The sequence below is a fragment of the Narcine bancroftii genome, chromosome 3, assembly GCF_036971445.1.
Source record: "Narcine bancroftii isolate sNarBan1 chromosome 3, sNarBan1.hap1, whole genome shotgun sequence".
NCBI classification, from domain to species: domain Eukaryota; kingdom Metazoa; phylum Chordata; class Chondrichthyes; order Torpediniformes; family Narcinidae; genus Narcine; species Narcine bancroftii.
In genome coordinates this window covers 252,209,756-252,233,016 of record NC_091471.1, presented here as the reverse complement: position 1 = coordinate 252,233,016, position 23,261 = coordinate 252,209,756, and the positions used below count along the sequence as shown (strand labels likewise).

The 23,261-nt window shown below is 47.8% G+C and overlaps 1 protein-coding gene across 10 annotated transcripts in view; it reads right to left on the bottom strand.

Annotated features, from left to right (window-relative positions):
• The window catches only part of cyp4f3 (cytochrome P450, family 4, subfamily F, polypeptide 3), an 89,037-nt gene that overhangs the window by 23,994 nt on the left and 41,782 nt on the right, over positions 1–23,261 (bottom strand). For 7 of the 10 annotated variants that reach the window (XM_069927612.1, XM_069927614.1, XM_069927609.1 and 4 more), the window contains exons 4-6: positions 14,490–14,543; positions 11,845–11,972; positions 4,652–4,773 (exon numbers count right to left, since the gene is read on the bottom strand). In XM_069927612.1, coding sequence (XP_069783713.1) covers positions 4,652–4,773; positions 11,845–11,972; positions 14,490–14,543 — 304 coding nt within the window. Of the gene's footprint in view, positions 1–4,651; positions 4,774–11,844; positions 11,973–14,489; positions 14,544–22,052; positions 22,198–23,092; positions 23,138–23,261 lie in introns of those variants that run through there. The other 3 variants (XM_069927610.1, XM_069927619.1, XM_069927618.1) reach the window with 2 other exon arrangements.

The following is a 23,261-nucleotide window of genomic DNA, read 5'->3' as shown; positions in this document are numbered from 1 at the left end:
TTACAGGAGATATTAAAAAAACTACCGAACAATAAAACACCAGGAGACGATGGATTCCCAATAGAATTCTATAAAACATTAAAGACATTAATTCCTCCCCTCCTGGAATTAATCAACCAGATTGCATACCAGATTCATGCAAAACAGCAATAATTACAGTAATACCAAAGACAGGGAAAGATCCACTTGCACCTGCGTCATATAGACCAATATCTCTACTTAACACAGATTATAAGATAATAGCTAAACTATTAACAAACAGATTGGCCGACTATGTACCAAAAACAAACTGGATTTATTAATAAAAGACAAACAACAGACAATATCTGTAAATTTATTAACTTAATTCATGCAGTAGAAGGAAATAAAACTCCAACAGTAGAGGTTGCTTTAGATGCAGAGAAGGCCTTTGACAGAGTAGAATGGAATTATTTATTCAAAGTACTACAAAAATTCAGCCTACCAGAGAAATATATTAATTGGAATAAAGCATTATATAAGGGGCCATTGGCGAAAGTGACAGTAAATGGATATATATCAAAACAATTTAACTTAAGCAGATCAACAAAGCAGGGATGTCCACTATCTCCCTCACTGTTCGCGTTAGCTATAGAACCACTAGAACTGATAAGAACAGAAAATAAAATAAGAGGGATAAAAATAAAAGAGAAAGAATATAAAATCAGTCTATTTGCAGATGACGTTATAATATACTTAACAGAACCAGAAATATCAATAAAAGAATTACATAGGAAATTGAAGGAATATGGAGAAGTATCGGGGTACAAGATCAACGCAAATAAAAGTGAAGCAATCCCAATGAATAATGAGGATTTCACAAAGTTTAAGAAAGAATCGCCATTTAAAAGGCAAACACAAGCAATGCGTTACCTAGGTATACAACTAAATGAAAACCTCGGCCATCTATATAAACTCAATTACCATCCATTAATGAAAAAATTACAAGACGACTTAGAGCATTGGAAAGACTTACAACTAACACTGATAGGAAGGATAAACTGTATTAAAATGAACATTTTCCCAAGGATACAATACCTATTTCAATCATTACCAATACACCTAACAGAAATTCTTCAGGGAGTTGAAGAAAATAATAAGGAAATTCTTATGGAAAGGGGGGAAACCGAGGATAGCACTAGATAAATTAACAGAATGGTACAAACAAGGAGGACTACAACTACAAAACTTTAAGAATTATTATAGAGCCGCACAGTTAAGATACCTATCAGATTTTTATCAAACAAAGGAAAAACCAGATTGGACCAGCTTAGAACTAGATAAAATAGGGGAGAAGATACCTGAACATATACTATATAAATGGGATGAAAAATTGGTGCAACGTAGGAATTTACCGGTATTGCATCATCTGCTCCACATTTGGAAGAAGATTCATGTAGAAAGGAATAAAACAAATTACCAACTACCAAAACTAATATTGACGCAAAATCAGCTAATCCCTTTCACAATAGATAACCTTTCCTTTAGAGAATGGGAGAGAAAAGGGATCAAAAGAATAGAAAATTGTTTTTCGGGAAATAAATTATTATCCTTTGAACAAATGAAGGATAAATATAATATAACTCACGATACAATGTTTGCATACTACCAACTGAAAACCTACTTCAAGGACAAATTGGGAAACAGTCTGAGGTTACCAGAAGGAAGCAATTTTGAATATGTGATTACAGACACAATGATAATTAAAAAATTTGTAACAAACATGTACATCAAACTTCAAGAAAAGGAGAACAAGGAAACAAACGGTAAACCTAAACAAAAATGGGAACAAGATCTAAACATAAAGATAAAGAATGAAACATGGGAGAAGCTATGCTCTGGAACTATGAGAAATACAATAAACACGAGGTTACACATGATACAATATAACTGGATACACAGACTATACATCACCACCTCAAAAGCTAAATAAATGGGACCCAACAGTATCAGACAGATGTTTTCGCTGTAAAAAGGAAACGGGAACAATTCATGCAATTTGGACATGTGAGAAAGTGAAAAAATTTTGGGAAGATCTAAACCAGATATTAAATAAAATCACAAAAAGCAATATACCAAAAAACCCAAAGATCTTCCTCCTAAGTAATATAAGAAACAAAGAATTTGGACTCGATTTGGATGGAGCACAAAAAAGATTTGTTATGATAGCCCTAGCTGTAGCAAAAAACATGTATTATGTCAACCTGGAAATTAGAAGACAACTTGAGAATACAACAATGGTATATAGAAATGAATAAATGTATTCCATTAGAAAAAATAACATATAATTTAAGAAATAACATTACAATATTCGAACAAATATGGGAGCCATACATGAAACACAATAGAGAAATCCTACCGTGGACTTCCACCACCTAAAATGACAGAAGGAGAAGATAACGAAAAGAACTGACTCAGTAAAATTTCTTGTTTATTTTTATTAAGTGACAACATTGTTTAACGGGTTTAATGTATCTTATAGATTGAACTTCAAATAAATGGGGAAGGGTGTGAGGGAGGGAGGGGAGGGAGGATAAAACAACACTGTATATATTTAAGAAGAAAAATGTCTGTATATATCTTGGTCAACATGGTTTATAGTGTGAAAAATAAAAAATTTTTTAAAAAAAAGTAATCTCTATGGCGCAAGTGCATTGTAAGGGATTGCTCAAGGTGGTGTGTGAGTGGGAAGGGAAGGTTGAGAATCACTCCTCTAGACCCAATTGTTACTGAACTATTTTGCTTGAGAAAAATTGCCATTGGCCCATTTCCTTTGGAGTTATGAAACCGTGCACATAAGTCAATTAGGTACGATTAAAACAGTGGTTTTCAAACCTTTTTCTTTCCATTCACATCCCACCTTAAGTAATACCTGACTAATCACAGAGCACCGATTGTATATCCGATCCCTTAGAACATCTTCCAATCATTTACCTATGACTGGCCTATAATCTGCAGTATTACATTTTGAGCCTATTTTAAACAACGGAACAACATGAGCCACCCTCCATCCCTCTGGCCCCACACCCTTGGCTAAGGACATTTTAAATATTTCTGCAATTTCTACATGAGCCTCCCTCAAGCACTAAGGGAATATCTTGTCAGGCCCTGGGGATTAATCTACCCTTATTTGCTTTAAAGCAGCAAGCACTTCCTCCTCTTTAATCTGTGTAGGTTCCATGACCTCACTGCTTGTTTTCCTTACTTCCCACGACTCGGACCCAGTTTCCTGAGTGAATACGGATGAAAATAACCACATTTATGATCTCCCCCATTTCTTTTGACTCCACACAAAGCGACCACTCTAATCTAATTTTGTCCCTTACAATCCTTTGGCTTAACATTGTTTGCTAAAACAACCTCCTGTCGTCTTTTAGCCTTCCTGATTTCTTAAGTTTTCTTGCATTTTTTATGCTCCTCAAGTACCTCATTTGCTCCGCTGCCTATACCTGCTATAGACCGCTCTCTTTTTCCAAACCACATCCCCAGTATCCCTCTAAAACCCAGGCTCCCCGTGCCTGCTAACCTCGCCTTTGATCCTGACAGAAACATGCAAACTCTGTACTTTCAACATTTCACCTTTGAAGGTCTTCCACTTAACTTGCACATCCTTTCCCGAAAACAACTTCTCCCAATCCACACATTCTTGATCCTTTCTCATTTCCTCAAAATTGGCCCTTTTCCAATTTAGAATTTCAACCTGAGACCCAGACCTATCCTTCTCCATAATTAACATGAAACTAATGGCATTATGATCGCTGGACCCAAAATGTTCCCCGTCACCTGTCCTGTCTCATTCCCTAAAAGGATATCCAGTATTCACTCTCTCTAGTTGGTTCCTCTATAGAGAGAGAGAGAGAGAGAGAGAGAGAGAGAGAGAGAGAGAGATGTAGAAAACTTTCCTGACACATTTGATGAGCTCCAAGTTATTCAGCCCTGTTACTGTATGGGAGTCCCATTCTATATGAGGAAAATTTAAATCCACTACTACCACAACCTTATGTTTCCTGTAGCTGTCTGATATCTCTCTACAGATTTGCTCCTCCAATTCTCGTTGACCTTTGTCACCAGCACAAGGGATCACTGAGCCTGCGTCCGTGGTGATTGGTTGTGAGTTGCTCAAGCTTCATGGCCAAGGGTTGTGGATTCAAGCCCCACTCCAGCCAGCGCAGGACTGAGTAAGCTTAGGAGGGACCTTAACACCAGCCCTCGAGTGGAGCTGTAAGTCACCTCGTTCCCAGCAGAACCCTCCCTAAGACATCACTGAGCTTCATTCCTCAACTAAAATAGTCGGGAGTCCCTGACCACTGTGGGATCTTGCAGTGCACTGATGGCACAAGACCTTGGCCTTCCTCCCCTGTCCTTTCCCACCACCTTCCCCACTCCCTCATATGTCTCCCACTCCCAGCCCCTTCATTGCCCCTCCTCCCACCTTGTCCTTGCCCTTCCCCCACCTCCCCACCAAGCCCTGCCCCGTCCACACCTATGCCACACTCCTCATCCCCTGTCCCCACCACTCCCACTCCCCCCACCCTCCCTCTCCCCTGCCATCCACCTCCATCCTCCCTTCCCTCCCTCTGCACCCCCACCTCTGCCCCTGCCCACCATCCCCCATATCCCCCCATCCACTCACAATTGGCAGTTGCTGTCGGAGCTGAATGTACATTTCAGCAGGCTGTCGAGGGTCATCAGGCTGATGTGCTCGAACATCTCCAGTGAGTGGGCCCCCTCCGACAGCAGCTGGTTCCACTTGACCTGGAATCAAAGACACAGCTCCATCATGGGCCATTGGTACGAACAAGAGTGGGGTTCAGACCCACAAACCCACTGACCTCCTGAGTCAGGGATTTATTTACCCAGGAACCCAGAGACCCACTGACCTCCTGGCTCAGGTACCCACAGACCCAGTGATTTCCTGACCTCCTGGCCCAGGTACCCACAGACCCATAGTCCAACTGATCTCCTGACCCAGGTACCCACAGATACAGTGACCCACAGACACAGTGACCCATAGACCAACTGATCTCCTGACCCAAGGACCTGACCCACTGACCTCCTGTCCCAGGGACCCACAAACCCAGTGACCTCCTGACCCATGGACCTCTTGACCCATGGACCCAGTGACCTACTGACCAAGTGTCCCACAGGCCTAAAAGCCTCCTGACCAGAGGAACTGAGTTACAGGGAAAGGCTAAACAGGCTAGGACTTTATTCCCTTGAGTGTAGAAGAATGTAGGGAGATAGACTGAATAAATGCAAATCAGCTTTTTCCACTGAGCATAGGTGAAATACAAACCAGAGGACATGGGTTAAGGGTAAGGGGAAAAGTTTAGAGGGAACATTAGGGGGAACTTCTTCACATCAAGAGTGGTGGGACAACCAGCCAAATTAAGTGATGAATTTGGGCTTGATTTCAACATTTAAGAAAACTTGACAGGTCTGTGGATGAGAGGGTTATGGACTGATGCAGTGCAGGTCAATGGGATGAGGTGCATTTCTGTTGTATAGTTCTAGGAGATACAATTTCCCTTGCACAAGGCCACACTGACTGTTCCGAATCACTCCTTGCTTCTCCAAATGCAGGAAGATCCTGTCCCTGAAATTCCACTCGGTAACTTACCCACCTCTGATGTCAGGCCCAGCGGCCTGTGGGTCCCTGGTTTCTCCTTGCTGCTCCCCCCACCCCTTCAGTTTTCTGGTTCCTCACCCATACCCGAGGAGATCTAAATATCACGGGAGTTGGGACGAACAGGGAAACATTTGACACGTCTCGACAGGCAACAAACAATGAGCCTCCGATTGTACTCAGCAGATCAGGCAGCGTGCATGGGTGACAACAGTTATCATAGCGGTTAGCGCAACACTCTTACAGCTCCAGCAATCGGGACCGGGGTTCAATCCCAGTGCCGTCTGTAAGGAGTTTGCATGTTCACCCCATGGACTCCAGTTTCCGGGCTGGGAGTACAAGTGCAGCCCAGCAGTCTGCAATAAACTAGTCTGCTCACTGAGCTCAACCCGTCTGGTTGCATGTGTTATTGCAGGAGCAGTGTAGCCGCCACTACAATTGGTGACCCTGACTAGTTCAAACGTCTTTGAACCCATCATGAGTGAGCCTGGGATCAGCGCTTTAGCCGTGAAACTGCCTGAATTCTGGGTTCAGGAGGCGGAGACCTGGTTTAGCCAAGCAGAGGCCCAGTTTGTCCAACACAACGAAATTCTACCATGTGGTCGTTGCCCTGGACCAGGCCACCGCCAGACACATGCTGCACCTTGTTCAACACCCACTCGCCGAGGACAAGTACGAGACCATCAAGCAAGTGCTTACTGGGTCCCTCGGACTATCCAGACACCAGCGTGCCCCTCGGGTGCTGCACCTCGACGCCCTGGGGGTCAAGTCCCCGATGGAACTGATGGACGAAATGCTCGCGCTCATGGGTGAGCACACCAACTGCCACTTTTTGAGCACATCTTCCTCGAACATATGCCCAGGGACATCCACCTGCTGCTGGTTCAGGAGAGCTTCACTGACCCGAGGAAGGTCGCCCAGAAGGCCCAAGAGCTATGGCTCGCATGATTCTCAGAAGACTCAGTGGTCCAGCAAGTCTCGAGGCACAGGCACGATCACGCCAAGCCCGTCCCGAGCACTGCGGTAGAGCACCTGGCCCCTGCAGGGGCCCCCAAGAGCATAACCAAGGCCACAGCATCTGCTTCAGGCCTCTGCTTCTACCACCAGTGCTGGGGACCCAAGGCTCAGAAGTGTCGTCAGCCCTGCACGTTCCAGGGAAACGACCAGGCTGGCCGCTGTTAATGGCTGCGGTGGCTGGCTAATAACACAGCCTTCTCTACCTGCGGGTCTCAGTCAGCAGCCAGTGATTCCTCATTGGCACTGGAGCCCAGATCAGCATCATACCGGTCATGGCCATCGAATTCAGGAATTGACCTCGTCGACCTCCCCTCCGTGCGGCCAACGCAACAGCAATCCGGACGTATGGAGACAAGACAGTCCACTTCCAGATCAGCCAACGGAATTTCGCATGGAGGTTCACTGTCTCGTCCCTCCCGACTGCCATCCTGGGCAGACTTCCTCCATGCACACGGGCTTCTGGTGGACATTCGAGGTAGGCGTCTGGTGGACGCCCGTACCTTCCAGGCCGTTCACTTTGATGCCTCCCGTTCAGACCAACCGCAGATGGACACGATCAGCACGCCCAGAGACGAGTTCCAGTAGATCCTGGACGAGTTCCTGACACTCCTCAAGCCACAGTTCTCCGCTGCCTTGCTGCACCACGGGGTGTTCCACCACATCCCCACCCAGGGCCCACCAATTCATGCCAAAGATCCCTGGCTGACAAGCTCCAGGTAGCAAAGGATGGGTTTTCGCAACTGTTGGAGCTGGAGATCATTCGGCAGTCCGACAGCCCTTGGGCCTCGCTGCTCCACCTGGTCCCGAAAGTCTCCGGCGGCTGGTGTCCCTGCAGAGACTATCGACAGCTCAATGAGACAACCATTCCTGACCATTACCTCATCCCTCACATCCAGGACTTTACGGCCAACCTGCACGGCACGAGGGTCTTCTCCAAGGTTGACCTGGTGCGCGAATATCACCAGATCCCGGTGCACCTGAGGACATACCCAAGACGGCCATCTTCACCCCCTTTGGCCTGTTCGAATTCCTGCACATGACGTTCATGTTCAAGAACGCTGCTCACACCTTCCAGCGCCTCATGGACTTGGATTTCGTCTTTATTTATTTGGACAACATCCTTGTCGCCAGCAAGGACCGAGCGCAACACAAGGCCCACCTACATGCCCTTTTCTCTCGGCTGGCCGACCTACCTTGCCATCAACCCAGCCAAGTGCCAGTTCGGGAAAGAGTCCATGCAATTCCTGGGCCATACCATCACGGCCGAAGGAGCTACGCCCGCCGCTGCGAAGGTTTCCGCCATCAGGGAGTTCCCACGCCCAAACAGCCTCAAGGGGCTGCAGGAGTTCATGGTATAGTCAACTTTTGCAACCACTTCATCCCGGGATCTGCGCGCATCATGCAGCCGCTGTTCACCCTCATCGCAGCCAAGCACAAGACGCTTTTTCGCTTGGAACCCAGAAGCCTGCACACATTCAAGGCCACCAAGGACGCCCTCGTGAAGGCCGCCATGCTCACCCACCCGCACACCGACATGCCTCTGCCACAGCCATCAGTGCCATCCTGGAGCAGCAGGTGAATGGGCATTGGAAGCCGCTGGCTTTCTTCAGCCGCCTGCTCCGCCCACCAGAACACAAGCATCGTGCCTTCAACTGCGAGTTACTGGGCATGTACCTGACGGTGTGGCATTTCCACTATTTTTTGGAGGGGAGGACTTTTACCCTCTTCACCGACCACAAACCCCTCACCCAGGTGCTCGCGATGGCAAAGGATCCCTGGTCATCCCACCAGCAGCGTCACTTCTCCTTCGTGTCGGAGTTTACCACCGACATTTGGCACAAGATGGGAATGGACAATGTGGTTGCCGATGCACTCTCACGACCAGCCATCTGTGCGCTGATGCCCGGCCTCGACTTCGACCAGCTTGCCCAGGACCAGGAAGCTGATGAGGAGACGAGGGCCTTCAAGACTGCCATCACTGGCCGGCGGTTCTGAGACCTCCCGACTCCGAGCGGCGAAGGAACCATCCTGTGCGATATCTCCTTGGGCACCCCGTGGCCAGTGGTTCCCCAGCAGTAGCGCAGGCAGGTCTTCCGTCACATCCACAACCTTTCACATCCATCCATCAGGTCCACGGTCCGGATGGTGGAAAAACGGTTCGTATGGCATGGGCTGCGGAGTAGATCACGAGCTAGGCCAGAACATGCACCCATTGCCAGACGTACAAGGTGCATAAGCACACCAGGTCGCTCGTACAGGAGTTCAAGCACGTCCGGGAACAGTTCAGCCACATTCACGTGGACATCGTCGGGCCCTTACCCGTTTTCCGGGTCAACCATTACCTGTTTACGGTGGTGGACCGCACCACTCGCTGGCCCAAGGCGGTCCTGATGCCAGACGCCTCCAATGACTCCTGTTCCCGAGCCCTGTTGTATGGTTGGGTTGCCCAGTTCGGCGTCCCAGCTCACCTCACCAGCGATCGGGCCACCAAGTTCACATCTGCGCTTTGGGCACAGCTCGCCAACAGGTTGGGGATACAGCTACACCGCACCACGGCCTACCACCCGCAGGCCAATGGACTGGTCAAATGTCTGTACCGCCACCTTAAGTTGGCGCTCATGGCCCACCTCACCATTCCCGACTGGACGGATGAACTGCCTTGGGTGCTCCTGGGCATCCGCTCCACTCCCAAGGAAGATCTGCAGGCGTCATCAGCTGAGGTGGTCTACGGTTCGCCACTGGTACTACCTGGTGAGTTCGTCAACACACCTCACAATCCTCAGCGGTCCCCGCACGTACTACTTCCTCACCTTAGGGCATGCTTGGACTCCTTCGAACCCCCATCGTCGCCCAGGCATGGCACCCGCCCGTTTCACGTTCCTGACGAGCTGCTTTCCACGGTGTTAATTTTTGTTCGGCGGGGCCCGACCATGGTACCTCTGCAGCAACCGTAAGAGGGGCCATTCAGGGTTATACAGCGTTCCGGCTCGACGTTCATGCTGGACTTGGATGGCAGGCATGAGCTGTTTACCATGGACAGGCTGAAGCCAGCGCACCTCGATCCCACCGAGCCCGAGGTCGGTGCCCAGCCCAAGAAGCGTGGCCACCCGGCAAAAAAGGACATTGGCGCCTGTTCTGGGGGTGGCTGTGTGGCGGCTCACCACAAGGCAGGCGAACCAGCCCCGCTTGTAAGCTATGCGGCAGGGCAACCGGCCAAAATGGTGCCATTTGGGGTTTCCCTTCTTTCCAGCTTGGGGCTCAGAAACCCGCGCTTGGGGACCACGTGACTCCTGGGTGACATCAGCGCCCTCCAATGCGGTTCTCAGCCAGGTCCAGGCTGAGAGTATAAGTGCAGCCCAGCAGCCTGCAATAAACTAGTCTGCTCACTGAGCTCAACACATCTGGTTGCATGTGTTATTGCAGGACCAGTGTTATGTAGGAACGTTCAAGCATCAAGGTGTGGAAAAATGTTGGCAGGCACCGAATAAAATGGTGTGATGGGGGGGAAGGGCCAGAGGGAGGAGCACGGACCCACAGTCAGGAGGTGCATATGGGAGGGAGGGCACAGCAACAAACAGTGGGGGGTGGGAGGAAGCTCTGAATGGAGAGGGAAAGGGGCGGAGAGCTACGGGAAAGAAGACAAGATGAAGGGAAACCTGTTCAGCTGAAGCAAGGAAAAATTTTGGTGCATGTGGTCGTGGTGCCAGGTGCCAACGATAAACTCAATGTCGTCATGGAAATGTGGGCACGGGGCAGGAATACATATGATGCTGAGCTGCCAGTTGGACAGTCTGATTGCATGGTGGGGACTAACCTCTGATCTGAAAACAAACTCACACAATCACCCCGCCCCCCTCTATTTTTGAAAGATAAAATGGGTGCTGTGTTTCAGAGAACCCACACAGAGCAGAACAGAGGGTGGCAAAGGCGCTGCACTTTCCCTTTCGAGCACAGCCAGGTTTGGAGCTGAGATATTGGGGGAAAACCTCTGCTGTGGTTTGCTATCTTGTCTTTACCCTGTGAATGTAGTATGAGCGATAAATAAAGGTGACCCGACTTGCCACGAAACTCATGGTCCTGTCCCGGTCAGAACCACACGCTCAGAGGCGAGTCCACAGGGGAAAGAAGGTGTGTGGCCTACAGCATCCACCATGTGGTTAGAACAGAGAGCACTCTGGCACAGTACAGCCCACAATATTATGCCAACCTCCACAACAATCCAAACCTTCCCTCCCTCACACCCACAACCCTCTATTTTTCTTGCATCCGTATGCCTGGTTCAATGTCCCTATTATACTAGCCTCCACCACCATCCCAGCAATACATTCCAGGCACCCACAACTCTCGATGAGAGAAAATCTACCCCTGACACCTCCCCTAAACATTCCATTAAACAAATGTCCTCTGGTATTTGCTACTGTTGCCCCACAGGAAAGGTTTACTAAAGAAAAGTGCTGGAGAAACTCCTGTGGGCACCGCGTGACCTACTGAGTTTCTCCAGCACTTTTGCTTATAGGTCTGTTTCAGTGCAGGAGAAAGGTGCTGGCTGTCCACACCATCAAAGCCCCTTGTAGGTGAGAGGGAAGCAAAGGGTCGGGTAGTGTCAGTGAGTAGTGGGGCCATCCCTTCCCGCGCCGGTTCAGGGACGGGACTGCAGAACACTCCAGTTTAGGCAGAGGATTCCATTTCCCCACTTCCATCCCTCCATGAGATGAAGTGTGGGCTGTCGGGTGTGGACGCTGCACACCAATGTGGTCCAAAACATTCACCAGCCCAGGTGGCCTAATTGCCCGCTGACCTAGTGTTAGGGAGCAGTCTGCGTGGACTCCCTCAACCCCTCCCTCTGCCAGGCTCCAGTTTCACCTACTCACACACACAACTCACACCTACACACCGCACACTCACAGCATGTACACATAGTCTTCCCCTCAGCCTCCTCATTCCCTCACTATCCCATCATCTGCTCTACTCACAGCTCCTGTTCCTTCCTCCCCCTCCCCATTGTTCCCCTCACCACGCCCCCATCGCCTCTCGATCGCCCCTCCCTCACCCTTGTCACAGTTCCCTCCTCTTCTCTTCTCACACCCCATCAACTCCTCCCCATCGACTCACTCAACCCCACATCACCCTCCCCCCTCCCTCCTCCCTCCCCCATCACAGTTCCCCCACTGGTCAGGACTCACGTGCAGGGTGTTGACAGTCTGGTTGAACACCTTGATATAGGGCTTCAGGATGTCAAAGTGGAAGGCCGGGGTGAGCAGCTTCCGATGCCGAGCCCACCGCTCCCCTTGGCTGATCAGCAGCCCCTCACCTGGTTGGAGGGAGCCGGAGGTCAGGGGTCAATGCCCAATCATCATCCCACTGAAAATTACGGTGGCCCCACTCCACCAGGAATTACGGTTGCCCTATTACTCTGGGATTTATCGTGCACTGCTACACACAGGGTATTAGAGTGGCACTGCTACACTGAGTATTGTGGTGCACATCTCCATCAGGAATTATCATGGGACTGCTTCACTGGGAATTATAGTGGCTCACCTCCAGGGAACAGCTGCAGAACTGAGGTGTATGACCAGAAGTTTCACTGATGTTGAGGGAGTGACAGTGAGTTTGAAACAAGGAGAGGCTTGTGTGAGCCCTCCCTCCCCTCCCCCCACCCCCCCCCAGGTCAGAGACAGTGACTCACTCCCACAGGCAACCGGAATAATGCATGTTTATGGGATGAAAACAGGCCAGCAGAGAGAAAAGGGGGGTGGGGGGGGGGGGGGGGGGGGGAAACAAGGAACATTACAGCACAGTGCAAGGCCCTTCAGACCTCGATGTTTCCCGATCCATATATACCAACCAAAAAATATATACTAAACCCACCCTACCTTGTAACCCTCTATTTGTCTTTCACCCATGTGCCTGACTAAGAGTTTCTTAAATCCCTCCAATGTTTCAGCCTCCACCACCAGGCACCAACAACTCTGTGTGTAAAAAAAAAAAGTATCCCTGATGTCTCCCCTAAACTTTCTCCCCTTTACTTTGTACAGATGCCCTCTGGTATTTGCTACTCTTGCCCTGGGAAAAAAAGTGTTCACCTTATCTATATCTCTCATAATCTTGTAGACCTCTAATAAGTCGTCTCTCATCCTTCTTCACCCCCAAGAGACAAGCCCCAGCTCTGTTAACCTTGCCTCATGTTTTCCAATCCAGGCAACATCCTGGTAAATCTCCTCTGCACCCTCTCCACAGTTTCCATATCATTTCTGTAATGAGGTGACCAGAACTGAACACAATATTCTAAGTGTGGTATTTATGGAGATGCAACACCACCTTTCATCTCTTGAACTCAATCCCCTGACTAATGAAGGCCGGCCTTCTGAACTGCCCTATCAACTTGTAAGGCAACCTTGAGAGGTGCATGGTTTTGGACCCCAAGGTCCCTCTGTTAATCCACACAGTTAAGAACCCAGTCATTAACCCTGTACTCTGCAGCTCCAAAATGCATCACCTCACACTTATCCACATTAAACTCCATCTGCCACTTTTCTGCCCAACTCCACGTCTTGCCTACATCCTGTCGTAACCTTCTACGCTATCCACAACCTTCAGGTCGTCTACAAACTTACTGACCCATCCCTTCGTCCAGGCCGCTTATAAAAAAAATAACAGAATGGAGTCCCAGAACAGATCCCCGCGGCACTCCACGAGAATACATTCCATCTCCAACTACCCTCCGCTTTCTGCAGGCGAGGGAATTATGAACCCACACACAAGGTTTCCTGGATCCCCTGCATCGGTCATGCCTTTCTGAGCCTACCATGGGGAGATCTTGTCAAATCCCTTATTAAAATCCACATGAACTGCCCCACCTTCATCAATTTATTTTGTTGCCTCCTCAAAAATCTAATTTAGGCTCATGAGGCACGACCTCTCCCTCATAAACCATGCCTACTAGCCCTAAGACCACAATTAACTAAATGCTCATAAATCCTGCCCCTCACAATCTTCTCCAATAGTTTGCCTGCCACTGACACAAGACTCACTGGCCCACGATTCCCAGGATTGTCCCTATTACCTTTTTTAAACAAGGGGACCACATTTACCACTCTCCAGTCCCCTGCGGCCAGGGAGGACACAAAGATCATTGCTACTGACCCTGCAATCTCTTCTCTCGCTTCCTGTAGTAACCTGCGATACATCTCGTCTGATCCCAGGGGCTTATCAATCCAAATGTTTTTAAAGATCCAGCATTTCTTCTTCCTTAGCTTCAACATGCTACGGAACATAAGATGGTTGTATACTGACCTCATCTTGACCAAAGACCCTTTCACTAGTGAACACTCAAGCAAAGACTTACCCTACTTCCTCCGTCTCCAGGCACATGTTGCCTCCTTTATCCTTAAGCAGCCCTACCTTCACTCTTGTCATCCTTCTATTCTTCATGAAGGCCGAGAACGCCTTGGGGGTTTCCTTAATCCTAGTTGCCAAGGCCTTCTCATGCCCCTTTCTCGCTTTCTTCTTTCATTTCTATGAGCCTTCGTGGTCAAGGGGCAGGGAGGACACCACAACCTTGTTACAGGTGGAAGTGGGGTTTTTTTTGAAGGTGATGGTGGGATTTGAAGGGTGGCATTCCAATCATTGGAAAATCAAAAGCACATCCCTCAGTGAAATGCCCCACATACACACAATTAGACCTTTTCAAGGACCTCCTCTCCCCACTAAATTTGGAGCGGACTGAAGTGTCGTGCCATTCCCAACACCACGTGGTCACCACACTGGAGATATCGCCTGCGGATAGTGCAAGGTAAGAGAGGAAGGCCTGGCGTGACCTGTTGCTTACCCAACCAAGGCTTTAGGAAACCGTAGAAGAGCTCATCCTTTGGGGCAATTGGAGCTGAAAAAGGAGACAAGGCTGAGCATTAGAAACACTGCCACAACAAATCAAGCGCTGCAAAATGAAGTACCCTCCAGGAAATGCAGGAAACACGTCATCTGGAATGTGTTTAGCGGCAATGGGTGCAGAGCTGGTGTGCTCGACTAATACATGACTTTCCTGCTGCTGTCTGAACATGACCAAATCTTCACGAGTTAACATCTACCCTATCCGCAAGGCCAAGACATCCCTACGGGTACCACCCAGTCCCAGAAGCAGCATTGGGTTTGAAACCCTGCTGCCCCCAATATCAGATACAGCACGGTAACAGGCCCTACCAGCCATGAGCCTGCACTAAGAAAATACACCCCTGTGACTAAATAACCTACTAACCCCATACATCTTTGAAATGTGGGAGGAAACCCATCCAGATAGGGGTGAACGTAGAAACTCCTCTCGGACAGGGTGAGATTCGAACCTGGTTCGCTGACGGTGCAATAACATCATTCTAACTATTGTAGGAGGGGGCTCTTGAGCTGCATTTAACTCCTGGTGTCACCATCCCCCCACAGTAATGGTGCACCCATGGGATGGTGCTAGGCCTACCAAAGCACCTGCTTTGACCAGGATGGGAGGATCTTATTGTCGCCATGGAGACTCTAGATTTGAGGTGGGAATGTTACATGGTGACAAGAGACTTCACCTACTCGAAGGCGTGCATTGTCTGACCTGCCCTTGGCATGGGTGGCACTGGTCCAGTCTGGTGACACATACCTAGCACAGGATTCTGAGTGGAGGTAATAACACTGGACAACGAAAATTCTGCTTCCTGTACACTTTTGGGTGTATTTTATGGATTTTGGGCTGTTGATCAGGAAACACGCCTTAAAATGTTCCTATCACATACTGGGTTTTTTTTTTATAGGTATAGCCTTTTTTGTGATTTCCTGTCATATTTTAAGTCTACTTCAAGCACAAAACCATGAAGTGAAACAAGTCATTGAAAATTAATTTTCTGTGTTCGCACTCAGTCTTCCCTGCTGATCTTGGTGCAGTCTTGGCGGGCGGGCGGGCGGGCGGGCAGGCAGGCAGGCAGGCAGGCAGGCAGGCAGGCAGGCGAAACTTGTTGGAACTGAAACAAACTCCAGAGCAGCGGCTGGAAGTGCGATCTGTCAGATGTTTCTCTTGGAAAAAGCGGAACAGAAAGGAACTCTGTGATAGCCTGAAAGAAAGAGGTTATCATCTGGAGAACCCTGATGGGGCAAGTTTCATCAGCAAGACATTGAATATTCACTTGTGAATATCCTGGAACAACAAATCTCTCTGGAAACCCTACAAGAACCTTCCTGAGCAGTAACCATTTACCTTTCGAGCACCAAAGCCTGGTGAACTTTATACATGTTAAATTCTGTGCACAGAATAAGAATTGCCTGCAACCAGAGAACTTGGAAGAATGGGAAGTGAGATTGAACTGTGAACCAAAGAACTTTTCTTACATTTACATACACGTGCACTTAGAATTAGAAGGGGGTTAAGTTGGGTTTAGTTAAGTTAATAGTGATAAGTTAAAGTTTGATTCTGTTTTCATGTTTAAAGAAAATTAAAAACAACTTTTATTTAAGTAACTACTTGTCCTGATGAATGTCTATTGCTCCTGGGTTTTGGGGTCCTTTGGGCTTGTAATGGGGAAAGGCATAGACAGGAATGGGGGGAATGCCAATGGAATGAGTACAGGCGAATTTTGTAGAATACAAGAGCAGGGATGTGATGCTGAGGCTCTATAAGGCCCCTGTGAGGCCTCAGCTGGAGTATTGTGAGCAGTTTTGGAGAGGGTTCAGAGGAGGTTCACAAGGATGATTCTGGGAATGAAAGGGTTATCATATGAGGAGCGTTTATCAGGTCTTGGCCTGTGCTCCTTAGAATTTAAGAGAAGGGGAGGGGATTTCACTGAAACCTTTGAAATGTTAAAAGTTGTAAACAGAGTAGATATGGAAAGGTTGTTTCCCCATGGTGGGAGAGTCTAGGACAAGAGGGCACAACTTCAGGATTGAAGGGTGTCCGCTTAGAACGGAGATGTGATGGAATTTCTTTATCTAGACGGTGGTAAATCTGTGGAATTTATTACCACAAGCGGTTGTAAAGACAAGTCATTGGGTGTATTTAAGGTAGAGACTCATAGGTTCTTGATTAGCCAGGGGATCAAAGGTTATGCGGAGAAGACCGGGCAGTGGGGCCGAGTGGGGAAATGGATCGGCTCATGATTAAATGACAGGGCAGACTCGATGTCTTCAGATGGAGATATGAAACTTAACAGAGAAGGTGGGGAGGAGATTCAGGTCTCACTCGAACACAGAGAAAACCTGCCCTATTGGTAGAAGGGTCAAAAAAAATTGTAAATTGTAAATAATTTGTTGCTTTAAAATTTAAATTTAACAACACATCACTGTAGAATGTCCTTCCAGCCCTTGAAACCCGTAGTGCCCAATTAATCTAGCAAAGCTGCATGTTTTTGGAGTGTGGGAGAAAACTGGAGCATCGGGAGAAAATCATGGCAGGACACTGGGAGAACGTGCAAATTCCTCCTTGGACATTCCAATGTTTGGCATTTGGAATGTACTGCCTGACAGGAAAGGATTCAAATCATGGCTTCAAACTAAATTAGGGTAAAATAAGAAGAGTCGGCAGGCACTGGAGTTGAGGGCAGCCCACTAAAGTGCTGGAGAAACTCAGCAGGACACACAGTGGCCATCAGAAGTGACCATTGAGGGTTTCTCCAGCATTTTTGTGCCTTGCATTCAAACTAAACCTGACAGGAATGAGGAGTTGGATGAATCAAGCACAGGCCACAGGGTACACAACTTCTGTAGCACCTTATGGTGGGACTGAGGCCATGTCCAACTGGTCACAGGTCCTGACCATCCTTAGGAATTTCAGGACAATTGGCCTGATGACTAATGTGATGGTATAACGTCACAAAGCAAACTCGTTCTCACAGATCAACAGAGTGCAGGAGTGCATTTGATCCGTTACATCTGAACTGGGCCCACTTAAATTTTTTAAACATTTTATATTTGACATACACCACAGCAACAGGCCCTTTCGGCCCACAAGCCCGCGCTGCCCAATTACATCCAATTGACCTACAACCCCTGTACGTTTTGAAGGGAGGGAGGAAACCCACACAGGCACAGTCGCTGGCACTTGTAACCGTGCTGCACCACTCCAGTAATAATGCTTCAGTGAATATTCCGGATGCTTCAAAAGGCAAAGTTTGTTTACCCTTGGATTAGAGGTCATCGAACGAAAGGGAAAAATTGCTCAGCTCTGCATAAGTTAGACTTTAAACCTCTCGTCTCGGATGTTGCCCTTTGTTACAGATCCCTAACCACCGTGGAAAGTTAGTTTATTAACTTGATCAATATTTGACTTGCTGTGGAGTTTACAGAGATTGATGTTTCTCTATGTACTGAGTGGAAGGTTATAGAATATCCAGCTGACTGCAAGCTTAATTTTAACATTTAAGAAGAATTTGGACAGGTACATGGATGGGAGAGGAATGGAGGACTATGGGCCGGGTGCAGGTCAGTGGCACAAAGAAAAAACTGGTTGGGCACAGACTAGAAGGGCCAGAGGGGCTGTAATGTTCCATGGTTCTATGTCCACAGATCCTTGCAGGGCCAGTCCCCGAGCTCAGAAAGCAGAAGAGGGCATCAAGAAGAGGAAGTTAAACAAGACAAAGATGTTGAAATAAAAACAGAAAGTGCTGCAAGATATTCTGCCCAAAACATAAACTCTCACGGCAAATGCTGTCTGCCCTGCTGGCTGACTGCTTCCAGCACCTTCTGAGGATGCATGATCTGGCACTAACTGCAAGAAGTTTGTATGTCCTCCCATGACCACGCGAGTTTCCTCCCACGATCCAAATACATGGAGGACTAGTTGGATGTATTTGGGCAGAGTGGGCTTGTGGGCCTAACTGTGCTGTATCTCAACATTTAAAAAAATAATTTAAAAACATTAAAATAAAGCGCATGTTAAAAAATTGGAACAGCAGGAAATACATGCATCAACACCCTTATCAGATTATTTTGCAAATCTTCTTTGCTTCCTTTTGAGGCGAGACGTTCCTTTCACAAAGCCTCAGGTCACTGAAGCAATTCAGCAACTTCACACCATGAAGAAATTAGGTGGGGGGGGGGGTGTAGTCCCTCAGGAACGAGGGTGTTGGGCTTCCCATTCTGGGTTTGAATGTTCCATCAAGACCCGGCACTAGGACCTGGGGGGGTTGGGTGGGGAGTTTCCAACCCTGCAAGGGTGGCAGGGTCCACATTCCAAAGAACGAGGAAGGGGGCCATTCGTGAGGGACTGCTGGGGCTCGCACCCACGCAGATCCTTTAAGGTAGTGGGATATTACAGAAGCAGGCAGGCATCTGAATTAAAAGGGATGGGGGAGGGAGGGGTCACAGACCAGCAGACAAAAGGTAGTCTGTGGAAGAGAGTCTAGGGATAGAGTTTGAAGAGTGGCAGGGAGGGTGATTGCCAGTTGATAACTGGAGCTTGAATTTATGAAAGGGGAATTAACATTTTTTTGCAGGAAAGGGACCAAGGCAAAATTTGGCAGAAGTGTTGAAAACAAGAGAGGTGAACTAACCATTCTAAATCCAGTTCAACATCGTTTAAGGGTGTCTGAGGACTGTGTCGTTTTTGTGAGTTCCATACCCAGATCATGGAATGGAGGACACCAGGCTCGAGTGAGGGCCTCCCTTCCTGATGGTAGAGATATGTGAGCTGGCTGGAAAAGGTCCTCAATAATTCTTTGAGCCCCATTTTAAGCAATGCTTCTGGGAAATGTCTGATGGTAGATTTGGTCAATTGTAGCAACCAGACACCATTTGGGTCTGATTTACAGTCATGAATATTTTAGAGGTCAGATGAAATTCTGCGTGGTTTACTTCTCGGGGAGAGGACAGGTGTTTTATTTAATAATGTATGGATGTAGCATATAACAGGCCCGTCAAGCCTGCACTGCCCAAACACGCCCATGTTACCAATTAATCTACATCTCTGGAATGTGGGAGGAATCCAGAGAAAAAACACACAGATATGGGAAGAACGTACAAACTCCGTACTGATGACTGGGGGATTCGAACCCATTGCTGTAAGAGCGTGGAGCTAACCGTGCCACCCAAATTCATTACATCCTTTTATCTGGCATTTTCTTCTCCCACTGGGCCTGGGACACATCACACAAGGTTCCTGGGAGGTTCTCTGGAAGGACACCTTAGGTCATTACTTGAGTAAGGACCTCGCTTTTATTGTGTGTAACTTTGCCCCACGGATGTCAGAAGCACCAATAAAGGGGGCATAGAGTTCCAGGCAGGTACAAGGAGGATGGAGGCAGGAGGGAAGACAGACCCCAGCATTCCTTCCCCAACCCCTGCACACAGTGAGATTGGGGATCAGAGAGCAATCAAAAGAGTGGGCAGACATTTGAGGGGAATTGCAGACTCTTTGGGACAGGACTGCCTGGTCTTTCATTGGCAGGTTAAAAGGGTTGTCCCTCACGGAATTTCTCATTGAAAACCACAATACCTGTATGACAGATGCTGGATATTTTAATTAAATCCTTTTGAGAGAGAACAGATTCACCAGGACACTGCCTGGATTGGAGAACACATCTGATGAAGCAAAGTCAACAGAACTGGAGTGACAAAGGATGAGAGGTGACTTCATGGAATATTATAGCACATTAGAGGCCCTTCAGCCCATGATGTTGTCCTGACCTAAATATACATCCCAAAATAAAACTAAACCTTCCCTATCTCATAACCTATATTTTTTTAATCTATGTTTCAGTCCGAGTCTCTTAAATATCCCAAATGTTCCAGCCTCCACCTTCACCCCTGGCAACACATTCCAGGCTCCCACCACTCTGTGTGTAAAAAAAAACCCTGACTTCTCCCCCTTCACTTTGTACAAACGTCCTCTGGTGTTTGTTATCCCCTCCCTGGGAAACAAGTGGTGGTTGTCCACCCTATCTGACCCTCTCATAATCTTGTAGACCTCTATTAAGTCTCCTCTGATCCTTCTTCGCTCCAAAGAGAAAAGCCCCAGCTCTGCTAAGACTTATTTTCCAATCTAGGCCACATCCTGGTAAATCTCCTCTCCACAGCTTCCCCTTCCTTCCTATAATGAGGTGACCAGAACTGAACCCAATATGTGTAGTCTCACCAGAGATTTTTGCAACATGACCTCATGACTCCTGAACTCAATCCCCTGACTAATGAAGTCAGTGTCCCACAGGAGTACGTAGAGGCCTATAAGACAATGGGTGGCAGAGATAAGGTGGACAACCAGCACCTTTTTCCTGTGGTGACAAGAGTGAATAGCAAAAGACATCTATTTAAGGTGAGGGAAGGAAAGTTTTGGGGAGACATCAGAGGTTCCTTACACAGAACCATGGAGGGAACCTGGAATGTGTTGCCACAGGTGGTGGTGGAGGCTAGGGACATTTAAAAGACTCACAGACGGGCATGGGTGTGAAGAAAAATACAGATTGGTGTGAGGTAGGGAAGGGTTAGATTGCTGTGGAGTAGTTTCCATAAGTTGGCACAACATCCTGGGCCAAAGGGACTGTCATGTTCAGAATTCTATGACAGGGATACTCAACCCATCCTATCTATGCCTCAACATGTTTTAGGGCTGCACGGTTGGTGCAGCAGTTAGCACAAGGCTGTTACAACACCAGAGATCAGGACCGGAGTTCGAATCCCACACCGTCTGTAAGGAGTTTGTACATTCTTCCCGTCTCGGTGTTGGTTTTTTCTGGGGGGGGGGCCTCCGGTTTCCTCCCACCATTCGAAACTTACTGGGGGTGTAGGTTAGTTGGGTGTAAATTGGGCAGCATGGGCTTGTGGGCTGAAATGGCCTGTATGTCTAAATGTTTTTATAAAAACAGGGCAGAACATTTCTGTGGATAAAAAAAAAGGTCAGAACGTTTCTTTGAATAAAAAAAGTCACGTTTCTGTGAATAAAAAAAACGCCAGAACGTTTCTGTGAATAAAAAAAAAGGCCAGAACGTTTCTGTGAATAAAAAAAAAAGGCCAGAACGTTTCTGTGAATAAAAAAAAAGGCCAGAACGTTTCTGTGAATAAAAAAAAAGGCCAGAACGTTTCTGTGAATAAAAAAAAAGGCCAGAACGTTTCTGTGAATAAAAAAAAAGGCCAGAACGTTTCTGTGAATAAAAAAAAGGCCAGAACGTTTCTGTGAATAAAAAAAAAGGCTAGAATGTTTCTGTGAATAAAAAAAAGGCCAGAACATTTCTGTGGATAAAAAAACAGGGTTAACAATTCAGGCTGATGGCCTTTCCTCTGAACTGACAAAGAGTTGTCAACCTGAAACATGAATAACGATCCAAAGATTCCAGACAGGAATAACGACACAGTGCTTATCACTTGACATTAAAGTAATGACACACCATTCATCATGTTACATTAAAGCCAGCAATCTCTTAGAGTGAATCTGCTCTACCTGATGCCAACAGGACACATTTGACATAGTCTGGATGGAAGACCCTCACTATTGGGTAGATGGGTCCAAACCAAGTGAGGCAGCAGGTCACATGGGCTTTGACGATTTCATTCACCAAGTTCAGCCCCTCCTCTGACATGCGGATCTAATGGCACAGTGCCAGGAGGGAGCGAGAAAGGAATGAAGCAAGAAAATCATCACCATTAATCCCAGCCCAAAGCGAGATCTCAACCTGCCACCGAACATTGGAGTGCAATGAGCTGCAATCACCTGGCAGCCAGTAATTACGATGAAAGGCTGCAGGACGAAATAAAAAGAGAATGAATCAACGTAACAGGCCAGTTAACTGCAATTCTGTAACTGCCAATGAGAAATCAAAATTTTGATCAACACAAAGAAGCAAAATGTGACAGGGAGAACAATATTCCAGATTAAAGGGCGGGGGGGGCACGGTCCCACAGGCAGGAGATAATAGATGGATAAGGGATGGAGGGCACAGCAGCAAACAGGGGGAGGGGGGTGACTGTGAATGGAGAGGGAAAGGGATGGAGAATGGGAAGGAGGAAGGGATAACAGAGTGGGCTAGCAAAAACTGGAGGTCAATGTTAACGTCATCCGGTTGGAGAGGGTGTTCCTCCAACTTACAGATGGTCTTGGTGGAATAGTACACAAGGCCATGAACGGATGTGTGATCATGGGAGATCCCAGTCACTGATGTGGACAAAGCGAAGGTGCTCAGCGAGGCGATCTCCCAGTCTGTGCCCAGTCTCGCCAACGTAGAGAAGGCCACAACGGGAGCACGGGATGCAGTAGATGTCTCCCGCGGATTCACACGTGAAGTGTTGCTTCACTTGAAAGGACTGTTTAGAGCCAGATTAAAGGGGTGCAGGCACATTGATAGCATAGGAAAGCATGAAGCAGACCAGGAACACCAAGCCATGGCTGAAAGTACAACTTCGATTTAGAGGGTGCTGAGTGCAGCTTCGGAAAGACCAAATCAAGAACTGGATGAGCTCAGTGCCACAATGTGTCGTCATTACCAAAAGTCTCGGGCCTGCTTCCTCTGCCATCACTCCCTGGTTCTCACCAAACCGCAGATGAACCCCGCCACGTTCTGCTGCCCCCGGCTGCTTCACCCGACAGTTAGCGAAGTTCCCCTACCAAGGAGGCTCAGTCACTGCCCAAGGTCAACAGATGGGTTATGGGACT